The sequence below is a fragment of the Rhinolophus sinicus genome, chromosome 6, assembly GCF_057876585.1.
Source record: "Rhinolophus sinicus isolate RSI-liver-muscle chromosome 6, RSI-T2T, whole genome shotgun sequence".
Lineage (NCBI taxonomy): Eukaryota > Metazoa > Chordata > Mammalia > Chiroptera > Rhinolophidae > Rhinolophus > Rhinolophus sinicus.
In genome coordinates this window covers 68,233,780-68,248,384 of record NC_142506.1, presented here as the reverse complement: position 1 = coordinate 68,248,384, position 14,605 = coordinate 68,233,780, and the positions used below count along the sequence as shown (strand labels likewise).

General features: G+C 43.3%; 1 protein-coding gene across 2 annotated transcripts; it reads left to right on the top strand.

Moving 5' to 3' along the window:
* Positions 1-5,380: 5,380 nt before the first annotated feature.
* On the top strand, positions 5,381-10,392 carry ZNF281 (zinc finger protein 281). 2 transcript variants are annotated; one of them, XM_088799183.1, is made up of 2 exons: positions 5,381-5,520; positions 5,716-10,392. In XM_088799183.1, the coding sequence occupies exon 2, from the start codon at positions 5,734-5,736 to the stop codon at positions 8,347-8,349; it is 2,616 nt and encodes an 871-aa protein (XP_088655309.1). In that variant the 5' UTR covers positions 5,381-5,520; positions 5,716-5,733; the 3' UTR covers positions 8,350-10,392. The 2 variants fall into 2 exon arrangements, with proteins under 2 accessions (XP_088655309.1, XP_088655310.1); XM_088799184.1 differs by having other exon boundaries at positions 5,408-5,520; positions 5,720-10,392.
* Positions 10,393-14,605: the final 4,213 nt, after the last annotated feature.

The following is a 14,605-nucleotide window of genomic DNA, read 5'->3' as shown; positions in this document are numbered from 1 at the left end:
TCTGAGAAGTTCAGGAAATGATGATAATGAGAAGGGTATTTGACTATGCGGTTACCTAGCAGCCTGTGGTGGGAAAGGTATGTTTCCCAGCAACTAGCAAGGGTTCACCATTGAAGGAGGATTTGTAAGGAAAAGCACAAAAGCCAGAACCTGGCACGTCACTGCTGAGAGCATTTTCCCTCCTGTACTTGCGAGGCCTCCCCAGACGGCAAGAGGACCAGGATTACTGGGGGCTGAGGTCCTGATCTAATGAGCTCGTCGAGCTGCAACACGCTTCCAACCAGCTCGGCTTGGCAAGGTCTGTCTCCCCAAGTGTGTTACCTCGCAGCCGATGACTTACGAGTTAGGAAGCTGTCTATTTAGGCAGTGTGTTAATAGAATCGAAGATTCTATTAGGAGTCGGACTACTGAGCCTTGGCTGGCTGACCTGTCAGCTTCACAGCACTTGGAGCAAGCCTCAAAAGCCCCCTTTATAAAGTAAAGCCACCAATAAGCACGCTGCCCCCTCCGCAGTACTGCAGGGAGGAACAAAGGTAAATGAGAGTGCTCTGAGAGAGCTGCCATGTACCAGCACTGTTGGTATTATTCTGACTCTCGAGTAGACAGTGTCCTGGGTACGGTGGCCCTTCCCTGTCCTCTGCCTCTCCAGGAAAGAACATGCCACCCCTGAAAAGACTGACTTTGTAGCAGCCACGCAGTGCTAGGAAAGAACAGAATGATCAATATAAAAGTAACAGACTAGATGTCAGCTGTTGAAACTGCTGGCAGTGAGTGTTCAGTGGACTTCCGGAACAGGGAAAACATTGACAAAGCTGCCTCGGTTTTTAATGGTTCATAGATAAACGAGAAGGAAAGCAAAGAGCATGATTTTCCCCCTTACGTTTCTATTTTTAACTCCTGCGCAGTATCCGATGTAATATCCTGGTGATCCTTTGCTGGGCCTGACTCCTGCTCATAAAGTACACACATGCGACAGGAATCCAGCCACACTGGGATGCTTCCTGCCCACCGTGACTGGTATTTGGACCGTGACTAAATTCTGCAGAATTGGTAGCTCTATAAATGAATACACCCTACGGACGATGCATGAATACGTCTATGGTGGCCCAGCAGAAACGACAGCAGACAGGAGGGGCCGTGCATTTCACGAGTGGGGCGTGCTTTCACTCTCGGGTAGGACAGAATGTTGGGCAAACAAGTTCCAGAAACCTCAGTGCGAGTTGCAATTTGGCAGTTGGTTCTTTCTGGCTGTTCTTTGAGGTATTCTCTCGGCAGAAATTTAAAAGGGGCTCCTAGTTGCGGCTTCCGATTTTTAGGTTTTGCTGTTTCTGTTTTGGTCCTTCCCTTTGGGGAACGGAGACAATGGGGTGTTTACTCAGCAGTGAGGGGTTACGAAGTTCTGTACAGTTCAGTCCAAATCATCACACTGTCAGTAGCTGGTAAAACCAGTGGGGAAAAGAGTTGTCATGTGTGAAGCATGCAATTCAGTGAATTATTATGAACGTTTTACCTTTCCGCTGGTTGTGGTGGCATCAGGGGGACAGCACAAGAGAAAGGCGGGCAGAGACTCCTGGGGGTGGTTTCCAGTCGCAGACTTTCTCAGGGTCTTTACATGGCATCACTTTGGGGCTTGCCATTTGTGCTTGCAACTGTGCACCTGTGAAGAAAAAGGAGCAAGAACAAACCGTTGAGATTGGAGCTGGCTTTATTTAAAACTATGTTTCAAACAGTCTAAATCCTTTTTTCCAAAGGAAGATGTTAGTTGTCGGTCATTCTACATTAGTGTAAAGGGTTAAATGTATTAAAATGTAAAACGTAGAGCAAGTAACAGAAGTGCAGGAAATAAAAATATTAAGACATGCCCTATATTCTCACTTTACCAAGACATGGGGGGAAGTGTGACTTTTAAAGAACTCTCTTTTCTTTTAGAGAAAATCGAATGTACAAAGCAGATAAATTCCAGGAGTGGTTCCACACATCACAGAAAGGCACTTTGATTTACAAAGCATCATACAGGTTCCATGCAAACCGTTGTTTCTGAACATCGAGAAAGCACAGTGCATATTGTTCAATATGCAGGAAAGTGTATTTCGTCAGGGACTCATCTAGTGCACAAAATAAAATCCTCCTATCTCATAAACAGAATTAAAATTTGAGTGACCTCTTAATTTTACATCGATGTAACACAATATGAAATAGACTTAGCAATTACTATGGGAAGGAGGACTGCTGATTAGTGTATAGTTTTTTTCGTAAGTCAGAGAAGAAATATTTTTTTCCTGAGTTATCTAGGACAGGGGCAAACAAGTCATCTATGAAATGAGACCCATCGAAGCACCTTGAATTCACTGCACACTTTGTAGATTTTGACGAAGGCCACTTGAAAGATGGAACGGAGTGTTGCTATTGAGCTCTGGGACATCATATATATACAGTGACAAAACTGTCACTATACTTGAATTTTCAAAAGGTTATGACCCAAATGGAAGTATTCGATTGTTCGAAAACTCTGTTAATCTTTCTTATTAATCCAATGCATGTAGTGCAATAGTTTTAGTTTCTGAAATTATGTAGACAGCAGTATTGAAAACTAATAAGAATAATTAGAGCAAATGTACCGTACTAATATAAAATGTTGACAATACGGGATACATGCGAACGCTCAGTACTGTCTTCGCAAGTGTTCTGTCAACCTAAAATTGTTCTTAAAAAAAAAAAGAGCTCTTTTGAAAAAGAAACTAACAAGAACAAATCTTGGTTCTGTTTATGCAATCTCCTTGTTCCAGGATTGTTTCCATTATCTGTGAGATGTAAGGAGTCAGGGGTAAACAAATATAAAAATATTCCTGTGATAACGTTCCTTTTGAAAGGGTCACATTCACTATTTGAACCATTTCCAGATTTTAGTCCAGACCCTATTTAATATCTGGTTTATTAGGATAGTATAATGTACATTTTTCTTTCCTCTGTAAGGAAGAAACACATGGAAAATTTCTTGCTCCCAATTATCTCAAATAAGTTTAAGCCATACCAGTTTTATCTACTTTAAAAAGTTAAGACTTTAGATTTCAGAATGAGATTTAATTTATATTTTACAATTAATTACTTTCTAAAGCTAAGAACTAATGCATAGCAGATTTTTGGAGCTTTTATTATATATAGGATACAATAAAAATGGATGCAGTTTTACAACAGCTGATAATGTGAAAATTTACCTTAACTTGAACTGGCATTTTAAGTATTATTTTAGAACTATTTATACTTATTACTCTAAGTTTATCCTTTTAGCTGTTTTGTACTTTAATGTTTTTAAAGAATTTTACCCCTTTGAAGACTGTAACAAACATATTCTACTTGCTGCAGCCTAAAACAGTGCTTAGAAATTCCAATGCTTAGTGCTTTCTATTAGTTTGATGACATTTTTCTGAGTTTTTTTTTTATGACCCAGCTATCTTTCAGAGACTAGCATGCTGGTTTTTCTAATTAACATTCTATGTACCTGGGATGGTACTTTTATTTTCTATTTCTAAAGAATTGAATAGCACCGGCACTCTAAGTGATGTGCGAGTATGTTATCTTATAAATGCTCAAGGTGCCGCTTCTAATGTTGAAAAATAGAAAAATAAATTGACCTTGATGAAGTGTGTCTTCTTTTGTCTGTTCCCAGGAAAGTTTATTTCAGGTATTTCTACTGCTGAAATGATTAGCGTTAACAGCTTTTTCCCTCCGTTTTATTTTACAGGGTCTCTTCATCTTCCTGATATATGGGGTGTACAACACAGAGGTAAGTCCGCTTGGAGTATCTCAAGGCTGACAGAGTGAATGAGAGAAATGACAGGTTTCTTATCTTGATAACTGAGGAACAAACTTGGCTTTTCATATGAGTGTCCTACTGCCCTTCATGCTTGGATAAGCTTATATGCATCCCAGCTTACCATTCAACGCTGACACCCGAGTAAGCGGACAGCCTCATTTCTCATAGGCATTGGCTAATATTTTACTACTGCCTTAAGTTTATGAATTTTCAGTCTTTCTTTTAACACTTAACTGTACTTGACAGTATTAAAGTTGCGGTTTTAGGGGCAGAATACTTGCATGTAGCTGCATGGCATTTAAAAATGCTACTGTTTCTTATCTCAAAATGCTCATGAAATATTGTCTTTCTAAGTTTTCAAGCAGGCTTTAGGGAGGCCCATGAGGATTTGTTAATAATCTTTACGGTTTCAAAGGTGCAATTTCTCAGAGAAGTCATTTATTGTTGAATTATGAGAAGTTATTTAGCTAGAAATGTTGAGAAAATGGACTTGTAATTTCAATAAGAAAAAACATGCTATGTAAATAAAATATTGTCATAGTTCTAGTTCTTTTATGAAAAAACGTCTGTGATATATACTGTTTGTTAGGAAAAGTTGCTGGTTTAGATTTTTACATGCTTACTAAGAAAATGAGTGCCTTGTGTACATTACGCACTGACCAAATACTTGATTTTTGTTGATCTAACTTTGATTTCGAGATGTCACCTGGTCACGTTCCCAATTTTGCATGTGATTCTCAGGATTCTGCACTGGGGAGGCCAGAGGGGAGCCTGGCGGAGCTCTTAGGAGGGACAGGCAGTCAATTTTTCGGGAGTCACATAAGGTGCCAGGTAGCAGTGTGACGTGGCCAACAGACTCATCAGCCAGCCTAGGAAGGTGTGGTGGGCATTTAAACAACACCTACTGATGAAGGCGCTTGTGGGCGTGTTTTACAGGCTGCCTGCCACACCTGGATGACAGCCTTCCTTTTCCAGTAGCCTTCAGGTACGTTGGCAGCAACACAGCTGCTGCTGCTGCTTCTTTTTTCTTCCTTGCAACGGTACTTCTATTGCGGTTTCCAAATAGGCTCCTCCTGCAAAAGCAAAGCATGTGGGCCCATTATGGAAGTGTCCCCGCACGAAGAGAGACAACAGAAACAATGTGTTTTCCTAAAGGCTGAGCCTTTGAAGTTGAATGTGTCTAGGTGGAATCAAAAGTGCCCCAAGGGAGGCACTTTGTGGGTCTGGATTTTGAGTCACGACCTGGACAGCAAGTTGTCAAGTGGAGGGAGCCGCGACATGCAGGCCTCAGTTTCCCCCAGTCCTGCAGCCTCCTCCTGCAGCCCCCTCCCGCAGAACTTCCCGCCCCCGGGGTCCACCTCCGGCGCGCCTTTGCCACCGAGGCCCTCACCACGTCCAGTCCCTTCCCTGCGGCCCACCAATCACGCCTGGCCGCCGCGGAAGCCCGGTTTTTGAGGGTCCCCAAAGCCCCGCCCCTCCAGCCCCTCCGCCCAACCGTCCCGGTGATTGACAGGCGAGCCGGGCGGAAGCTGCGGCGCCTGCGCGCTGGCCGCGCAGCGCTCCCCTCGGGCCGGGCCGGGGAGTTCCCAGCAGACCCCGCGCCGCGCCTGCGCAGTGCGGGGGAGGCTTTTAATTCCATTGTGGAGAGGACGGCGTTATTTTTATTAACTGGAGGCGGCGGCGGCGGCGGCGGCGGCGGCGGGACCGTAAGTGTTGCGGGGGGGTGGGCGCGGGGCGGGCGAGGCCGGGGGGGGCGCGGGGCCGTGCGCGCGGCGCCGAGGGGACCGCGCTGCGCTCCGTGCGGGCGCTGCGGGCTGGGCGGCGGCGGGTCGGGCGCGGGGTCCCGCGGGCCCGGTCCCACCGCCTCTCTTGTCCCCTCTCCCTGTCCCTCCCGCCCGCAGCCAGGCCTCCTCCGGGGCATGAAAGTCGGCGGCGGGTTCCTGAGCGGCAGCGGCGGCTCCGGCGGCCGGCGGGCGGAGATGGAGCCCAGCTTCCCGCAGGGTCTGGTCATGTTCAACCACCGGCTGCCCCCGGTCGCCAGCTTCACCCGGCCGGCCGGCCCGGCCGCCCCTCCCCCGCAGTGCGTGCTCGCCGCCTCTACCTCCGCGGCCCCGGCGGCCGAGCCCCCCCCTGCGCCGGCCCCGGACATGACTTTCAAGAAGGAGCCGGCGGCCTCCGGCGCGGCCTTCCCGGCGCAGCGGACCTCCTGGGGCTTCCTGCAGTCCCTGGTCAGCATCAAGCAGGAGAAGCCGGCGGACCCCGACGAGCAGCCGGCCCACCACCACCACCACCACCACTACGGGGGGCTGTTCGCGGGGGCCGAAGACAGATGCCCGGGCCTGGGGGGCAGCGGGGAAGGGGGCAGCCACGGCGTCATCCAGGACCTCAGCGTCCTCCACCAGCATGGCCAGCCGCAGCCCGCCCAGCACCACCTGGCCAGCGCCAGGACCGACGAGCGCCATGACAACGGGGAGCCAAAGCAGGACACTAACTTAGTCAAAAAGGCGAAGAGGCCAAAGCCAGAATCTCAGGGAATCAAAGCCAAGAGGAAGCCCAGCGCCTCTTCCAAACCTCCTGTGGTTGGAGATGGAGAAGGCGCCATCCTCTCCCCAAGTCAGAAACCTCATATCTGCGATCACTGTAGCGCTGCTTTCAGAAGCTCCTATCACCTGCGGAGACACGTGCTCATCCACACGGGAGAGAGGCCTTTCCAGTGCAGCCAGTGCAGCATGGGTTTCATTCAGAAATACCTCCTGCAGCGGCATGAGAAGATCCACAGCAGAGAGAAGCCGTTTGGCTGTGACCAGTGTAGCATGAAGTTCATCCAGAAGTACCACATGGAGAGACACAAGAGGACACATAGTGGAGAAAAGCCATATAAGTGCGACACTTGCCAACAGTATTTTTCGAGGACTGATAGACTGTTGAAGCACAGACGCACGTGTGGTGAAGCCATAGCGAAAGGAGCCGTGAGCGCAGAACCTGGGTCGTCAAACCCTCACAGTATGGGTCACCTGGCTGTGTTGTCTCAGGGAAACACCAGTTCTTCAAGGAGAAAAACCAAGTCAAAAAGCATAGCTGTCGAAAATAAGGAACACAAGACTGCTAAAGCGACCGAATCACCAATTTCCAACAGCCTGAGCGTGCAGAGTTACTCCGTCGAGATGCCCGCTATGTCTTCCGGTGGAGGCATAATTGGCCCTGGTGTGGACGAACTGCAGAAAAGGGTGCCAAAATTGATCTTTAAGAAAGGAAGCAGAAAGAGTACAGACAAAAACTACCTTAACTTTGTGTCACCATTACCAGACATAGTTGGTCAGAAGCCTTTGTCTGGGAAACCAGGTGGCTCACTTGGCATAGCATCGAGCACTGGTGTGGAGACCATTAGTCTTCTCCAGGGTGCAGGTGGCAAGCAAGGCCAGATGAATAGTAATTATGACGATGCCATGCAGTTTTCAAAGAAAAGAAGATACTTACCAACTGCCAGCAGCAACAGTGCCTTCTCTATAAACGTGGGACACATGGTCTCCCAGCAGTCCGTCATTCAGTCTGCAGGGGTCAGTGTTTTGGACAGTGAGGCCCCATTGTCACTTATCGACTCCTCAGCTCTAAATACTGAAATTAAGTCTTGTCATGACAAGTCTGGAATTCCGGATGAGGTTTTGCAGAGTATTTTGGATCAGTACTCCAACAAGTCAGAAAGCCAGAAGGAGGATCCTTTCAACATAACAGAACCACGAGTGGACTTACACACCTCAGGAGAACACTCTGAGTTGGTTCAAGAAGAGAATTTGAGCCCAGGCACCCAGACCCCTTCCTCTGAGAAGGCAAGCATGTTGCAAGAATACTCCAAGTACCTCCAGCAGGCTTTTGAAAAATCCACGAATGCGGGTTTTACGCTTGGACACGGTTTCCAGTTTGTCAGCTTGTCTTCGCCTCTCCACAACCACACTTTATTTCCAGAAAAACAGATATACACTACGTCTCCTTTGGAGTGTGGTTTCGGCCAGTCTGTTACCTCAGTGTTGCCATCTTCATTGCCAAAGCCTCCTTTTGGGATGTTGTTTGGATCTCAACCAGGTCTTTACCTGTCTGCTTTGGATGCCACCCATCAGCAGTTGACACCTTCCCAGGAGCTGGATGATCTGATAGATTCTCAGAAGAATCTGGAGACCTCTTCAGCCTTTCAGTCCTCATCTCAGAAACTGACTAGCCAGAAGGAACAACAGAAAAACTTAGAGTCCTCAGCCAGCTTTCAGATTCCATCTCAGGAGTTAGCTAGCCAGATAGAGCCTCAGAAAGACCCAGAGCCTAGAACGACGTACCAGATTGAGAACTTTGCACAAGCATTCGGTTCTCAGTTCAAGTCGGGCAGCAGGGTGCCAATGAGCTTTATCAGTAACTCTAACGGAGAAGTGGACAGTAGAGTAAGGACTTCAGTGTCAGATTTCTCAGGGTATACAAACATGATGTCTGATGTAAGTGAGCCATGTAGTACGAGAGGAAAGACACCCACCAGCCAGAGTTACCGGTAAGGTCCCCAGAGTGACCGGGCTGGAGGTCTTCTAATGTAATTTTGTTTTATTTTGAGAACACTGCCATTGGAATGTTTCTACACGATCCTATTAAGAATAATGTAATGCCCTTTCAATGCAACTTTTCATATTTAGTTTATTTTGTTAGCGTGATTTTAGCTCTGTTTGTATTATGATTTTTAATCAAAATCAATAGATTAAAAATAGTTTGCCATTCAAAGTGACAATGTTTAGCAATCAAATTTACATGTATAGATCGTCAGGGAATAGCCCAAAAGTTTTAACTGCAAAAAAAAACACAAAAAACAAAAAACACAAAAAAAAACCTACAAAAAAACAAAACAAAAAAAAAACACAAAAAAACTTTGTTGCTAGGATTAAGGTTATTCTAATTGCTTCACTCTCAGGAAAGTGTAATAACGCATGGGAATTCTGTACGTTTCACTGTAATGGAATATCCAATTTACAGATAGTATGATACACATTTCATCATTTAAGTAAGGGATCGGGAACATTTCAAACGCTCTATCGGGGCTGATGTGATACACATTTCATCATTTAAGTGGGGGATTGAAAACATTTCAAATAGCTGTCTCCATCTGGGCTGATCCAAAATTCTGAGATGTTGGCTACCTGTATTTTGTTGCAGCTTTTAAATGTACTCTGAACTTCCAAACCACATTCATTCCAGCCTGGTAGAACAAATATTCTTGGATCTTTGATCAAAGCCTGGAATGATAGCTTTAATGAAAGAAGTAAGAAAAGCACCCTTTCCTTATCCCCACTGTAACAGGCTGTAATTCCATTAGGAGTCCGCTGACATCTAGAAGAATGTCGAAGCCCAAGTGGTTGGTCCCAGTATTAGAACCCCAGTTGGAATTACACCGTTCTTTGAAATTTGGGGTCTGGTTTTTATACATGGCCTAAAGACATTGCCCTCTTGTCTGTATTCGTACATGTCACCCACACTTCTGGGGGTCTCTTTTGTTAACTAATCTCTCTAAGAGTTCCTTGTTCCTTCTTTCTGTCTTGGCAGTTTCGATTTTAGAATGATTTACATTCTATAGGTAATTTCATTATGCATTTTATATGCCTATGGCATCCAGATACTAAACAATAAAGTCAACACCCCCCGCCCCCCAGATTTTCATGTATAATAAAGCCCTACAGACTCTAATAAGGGTGTAATTCCAACTGGTGACACAGCTAATGTGAGGGAGAAGAGGGTCTCGTTTAGTTATGACATCAGAGCCTCTGTGAAATCGCAGCCTTGGAGGTCCATTGAAAGGGTGTGTTAGTCAGTATTGTACAGGGGTCTTGTAAAGTCATCAGAACTTGCTATCAATGCTAATTGCCATTTGCAGCTGCTGCTAGTGGCTCTGCTCTAAACCACTTCTTAGCAATTGTATTTTTTTCCTGATTATATTTTTTAATGTACTTTGGTGTTTATGCTGATGAGTTTTTTTATGTACTTTTGGTGATGTTTCAGTCTTATGTACTCTTCTGACGTCAGAAAAGTACCACTGGTTGTTTGCAGTCTTATTGTGTAATCAGCCTACCACAGGCTTCCATGTATAATAAAGTAATTAATATTGTGCAAGTGTAAAACACTTATGAAAGCAGTGTTTGGAAAAGAAGAAATTATTAAAAATGGTTACAAAATGCTAGTTAATTTCCTCTCCCCACCTTCCTCCCTTAAGTGTTTATCAGCTAAAGGGTCACCTATTTGTTATTGCAAAATCCTTAGAAAATGTGTTTAATCCTCTTAAATGCGCTCAATTCTAAAAAGTTTGTATTTCTTATTTCGGAAAGTGCAGTTGAGTTCTGTTGAGTACAGAGTACAAGCTGTAATCAGAGGATGGAGAGGACCTTTACCACTGTTATCTCTTAAGCTGTATTTTTCTCCAGTGTTTTGTTTTATACAGGTTTTGAATTTCTTTAACTTTTATTGTGTGTACTGAAAACTGCATATGTATTATTATTCTGATTGTTTGCTCTAGTTTACTACCAATAAAAGACCTGTTAATCACAAAATTGAAGAAAGGAGCTATCACTTAATATTCCAGTCACAGCGTTCAGATTTTTCTGTTAACATTTCATAAAATATTCATGCTATAACGTGCAGTTTAGGGACTGGTATTTTTATTGTGTGTTTTTAGAAAACTTTTAAATTATATTGCATGTTTCTTGCTTTATTTGACAATTGGTTGAATATTTTCCTTGTGCCTGAGGCGCACTATGGAAGGATAGAAATTTAACATGTAAATTAGAATGTGTTTTATTGAGATTGGGTCAGCCACGCCAAACGTGATTCCAGAGAGATTATTTATTGAGGCTTCATTTTAAATCAGACTCCAGTAACTTGGGTGTAGGTACATCCTTTTTGCCTCTAAAAGGTTGTAATAAAATAAGCGTATGACACAAAAATGGCCTTGAGCATTTTTAGTAGGAAAAATGTATTGTTAAATCATAGTCTAACAATGTTTTAAAAGGTTGCAAGAATAGCTGTTAGAAGGAAAGAGCTGAGAGGTAAATATTGAAGATGCAGAATAGGTATTTATAAGTCAGTAAATATGTTCACTTAAACATGAAGGAGAAAAAATTTGTAGATGGCAACATAAAATGAGAAATTAGGCTTTGAAATTTAGTGCTACAGGTGTTGACTTAGTAAAACTATTAAAGGGTAGAGTAGAATAGGTCTTCCTTATATGATACTATGGTGGGGAAATGATAAATTATATTAAGCATAAAAATAGATTTCTCAGTAGAGGAATAATCTGCTTGTGGGCCCATATGATTAGGAAAATAAAATTCGTTTTACCTTTGCCAAGGTTGACATTCACTAGATTTGCTCATTTTCTTGGACAGGAGCGCTCAGAATCTCACTGATTCTGCGTTGAAATCCAGCTCTGATTTCACTGCACAGGCGATTTGTTTCTCTGTTCTGATTACCCCTAACAGTAATTTTTTTTACCCCCCACCCCCTTTTTATTCCTTCTGTGGAATGTCTGTCTGAATATGATAACTTTAAAGGGAAGGTTTTTACTTTTCAGACTTGGAGTAGGAAATAGGAAACTGCTTTTGGGTTTCTGTCGTGCTGCTGTAAATTCAGGATCAGGGCAACCGTGACCTAGCAGTTACTGGTCGGTCATTTGTGATGTCATTCAGTCATGAGAACAGAAAAATAGGGGGGAAAACCCTGTACTTAAAACTTTTAATTTTTAAAAAAATTGCAAACAGTGATACAAGTATTTCTTCTTTATATTTAGTTTTCTGTGTCACAGTAATCAGATGAACTGTTCTTTCCTGGTCTGGCATTTCGTAGTTACGTGCCAATTGTGGCATTTAAGCTGTGCTGGGTGACAGTTTGAGCAATATGGCCTCTTGAGCCTATACAATCCTTCATAGGTTCCTGTTAAACTGAAAAACTTCCCTCAAAAAAATGAGTTTCTGAATGTTGAAGTTACATTTTTAGAGTAAACTACATCTGACGCCTCATTTTCTCAGCTTTATGGTCTTGCTCTCTGTGATACATGACAGGATTTCATTTTTAAAATGTGATGCAAGACTCTGTCAGTGCTGTGATATGACCCATGCGTCATGCTGCATGAGGTTATGTCAGTAAAGTCCCACGAATGTTTTGGTTACGGGATCCTTCCTGGTAATTAAGAGGAGAGCTGTGCTGGTTTGCCAACCCGATGCTTCCCTCTGAGATGACAGAGTCCTGATTTGGAGGAAAAATGTTGTTAGTTCCACTGACTGTATTTTTAGCGTCCTTATTACTGAAAATGAACATTCACATGAAGACAGTATCTGGGACTTTTGTTTTGATCAAAAAAATCTAACCATTCCCTGTGAGATGATAGTTTTAAAAAATTATTACCATAAAGAGGGTATAGCCAATATAGAAATTATTTCTGCTTGCTTTGTACCTGTTTTGTTTTTTAAAAAGTATTGACTGTAGGTGAGCGTGGCTAACAAGTAGAGTCTGTTTAAATTCCTGAGGCGCTTTAGCTCGCCCTGGGGAAGAAGCACATGACATCGTTTGGGTTGTTTGGGTTGGGGACTCGGGGTAGCTCATAATGGAATTGGTCTCCCCACCCCCATACGTTAGAAATGTGCGTGTGCAGGAAAATTGGAAGTCTGTCTCTATGCTCACAAAGCCCTTCTCCTGACCCCCTAAAAATTGTTTAACCTGTGGACCCCCGGTTAAGAATCTTGGCCTTAGAAGACTGTCTAAATACTAAAATGTTACTGTACAAATAAATTAGGAAGTCAATACCTGAACTAAAAAAGCATCAAATATTAAGGGTACTTTCAAATGTCCTTCACTGCAGTTTAATTACTTGGCGTTTATGGAACACATTTAGGTTACATAGAACCGGGGAGTTTTGTGATAAACTGGTCACACAAGGAGTTGGATAGAACTTAACAGTTCTTTGCACAGTTTCTCATCTGATAATAAGTACCATGGAGATGGGAGACTTGACAGTAGTTCAGTATTTTCATCAACAAAGAAATGTGTTCACAGCGTATAATTACAGTCAATTGCTGTGGCCCGTTAGGGGTGCGGAAGTAGCTTCCCTCCTAAGTATTTTGGCAAAAATGAGAGCCCACAAGCAACTCACACCTCTTTACCGAGGACTCAGCCTGAGTTCGTAACGTGAAGACCGGCATTGGTATAGCCTGAGCTCTAGCTAGGTCGAAGCCTGGGAGATAAGCCTGTAAAAGCTTGCTGTACGGATGTTGAAATCCGTGTCTCTTGGGGAATGCAGATAAACAGCTGGAGGAAAAGAAGGATTCAGACCGTACATCGCAGAGGGGGAAGAATCCTTTCTCTGTGTGGGTAGTGTGTTAAGGAGGGAAGGATCTCTTAGAATGGAGAAGGAAAGGAAAGGTTTGGAAGGAAAAGAACATAAAATTGACTCCAGTATCCACAGGGGTCCTGGAGAAGAAATTCAGTAACTAGGAGGCCAAAGGAGCTCTCTGATTGGAAAACGCGCCTCATTTTGTCATTCTTTCAGTTCAGCTTTCTGTTGGTACTTTGGTTTGGTGTGGACTTTACTCCTATTGTGGGACAATTAATAAATAACTCCACAGACAAATGGTCGACTTCTGTTTACATTCCCAACCTGGGGAAAAGATGCCTCATCTTTGTGTTTAGATACTAAATCTTTCCTGCTTCCAGTGCTTGGTGAAAATTTTAAATAATTTTTCTAACCCAACACAATTGCAGTCAAAATTACTGTTATGTGGTTAAGTGAATGTGCACAGAATTGAGGAAATAAGACAAAAGCTCTCCATTCCCAACCCACCAAAAAAGACATTCCCAAGTGCAGTGTATAAAGGCAAATCGTGTGACGATGAAAAAGTGTGAGGTGGTAAAAAGTTGGAAACTCCCTAATTAATAATTATTTTTTAAAGTTTTGCTTTGAAAAGTGTTGTTTAATTTTAACTTGTGACTCATTTATCCTACTTAAATAAGAATCTTGTTTTATAAGCATTATCTATTGGAAAGTTAAAGTTTCAGTTGAGAACTAAAGTTTTAATCTTGAGTTTTGGGATAAGTACAGCTTTTTAAGTCTGGAAGTGACATTTTTTAGATTAATTGTTTAAGAATGGATTGCAAAACTGAATGACAAATCAGCAATATAACTACTGTATTTCCCTGAAAATAAGACCTCGCCGGACAATCAGCTCTAATGCGTCTTTTGGAGCAAAAGTTAGTGTAAGGCCCGGTCTTATTTTACTGTAAGACTGGGTATAATATAACATAATATAATATAATATAATATAATATAATATAATATAATATAATATAATATAATATATAATACCGGGTCTTATATAAGACCAGGTCATATATTAATTTTTGCTCCAAAAGACGCATTAGAGCTGATTGTCTGGCTAGGTCTTCTTTTTGGGGAAACAGGGTATTTTATTTCGGGTTGCATATTAAACTAGGCTCTTCCTCCAAGAAAGCCAAGTGCAAACATGTGCAAGCGAGTTCCTTCTTTTGGGAGGATAGTGAGAACTGGAAATGGGTGTCATTGTGGGCGTCCATGAGTGGACAGGCCGCAGCTGTGGTCAGTTCAGAGGTGGAACTGGGCGTCCATGAGTGGACAGGCCATGGCTGTGGTCAGTTCAGAGGTGGAACTGGGCGTCCATGAGTGGACAGGCCATGGCTTTGGTCAGTTTAGAGGTGGAACTGGATGTCCATGAGTGGACAGGCCGCGGCTGTGGTCAGTTCAGAGGT

Bases quoted from the DNA above. Each gene is read 5' to 3' on its own strand.
- ZNF281 (XM_088799183.1), top strand. From the start codon at position 5,734: ATGAAAGTCGGCGGCGGGTTCCTGAGCGGCAGCGGCGGCTCCGGCGGC.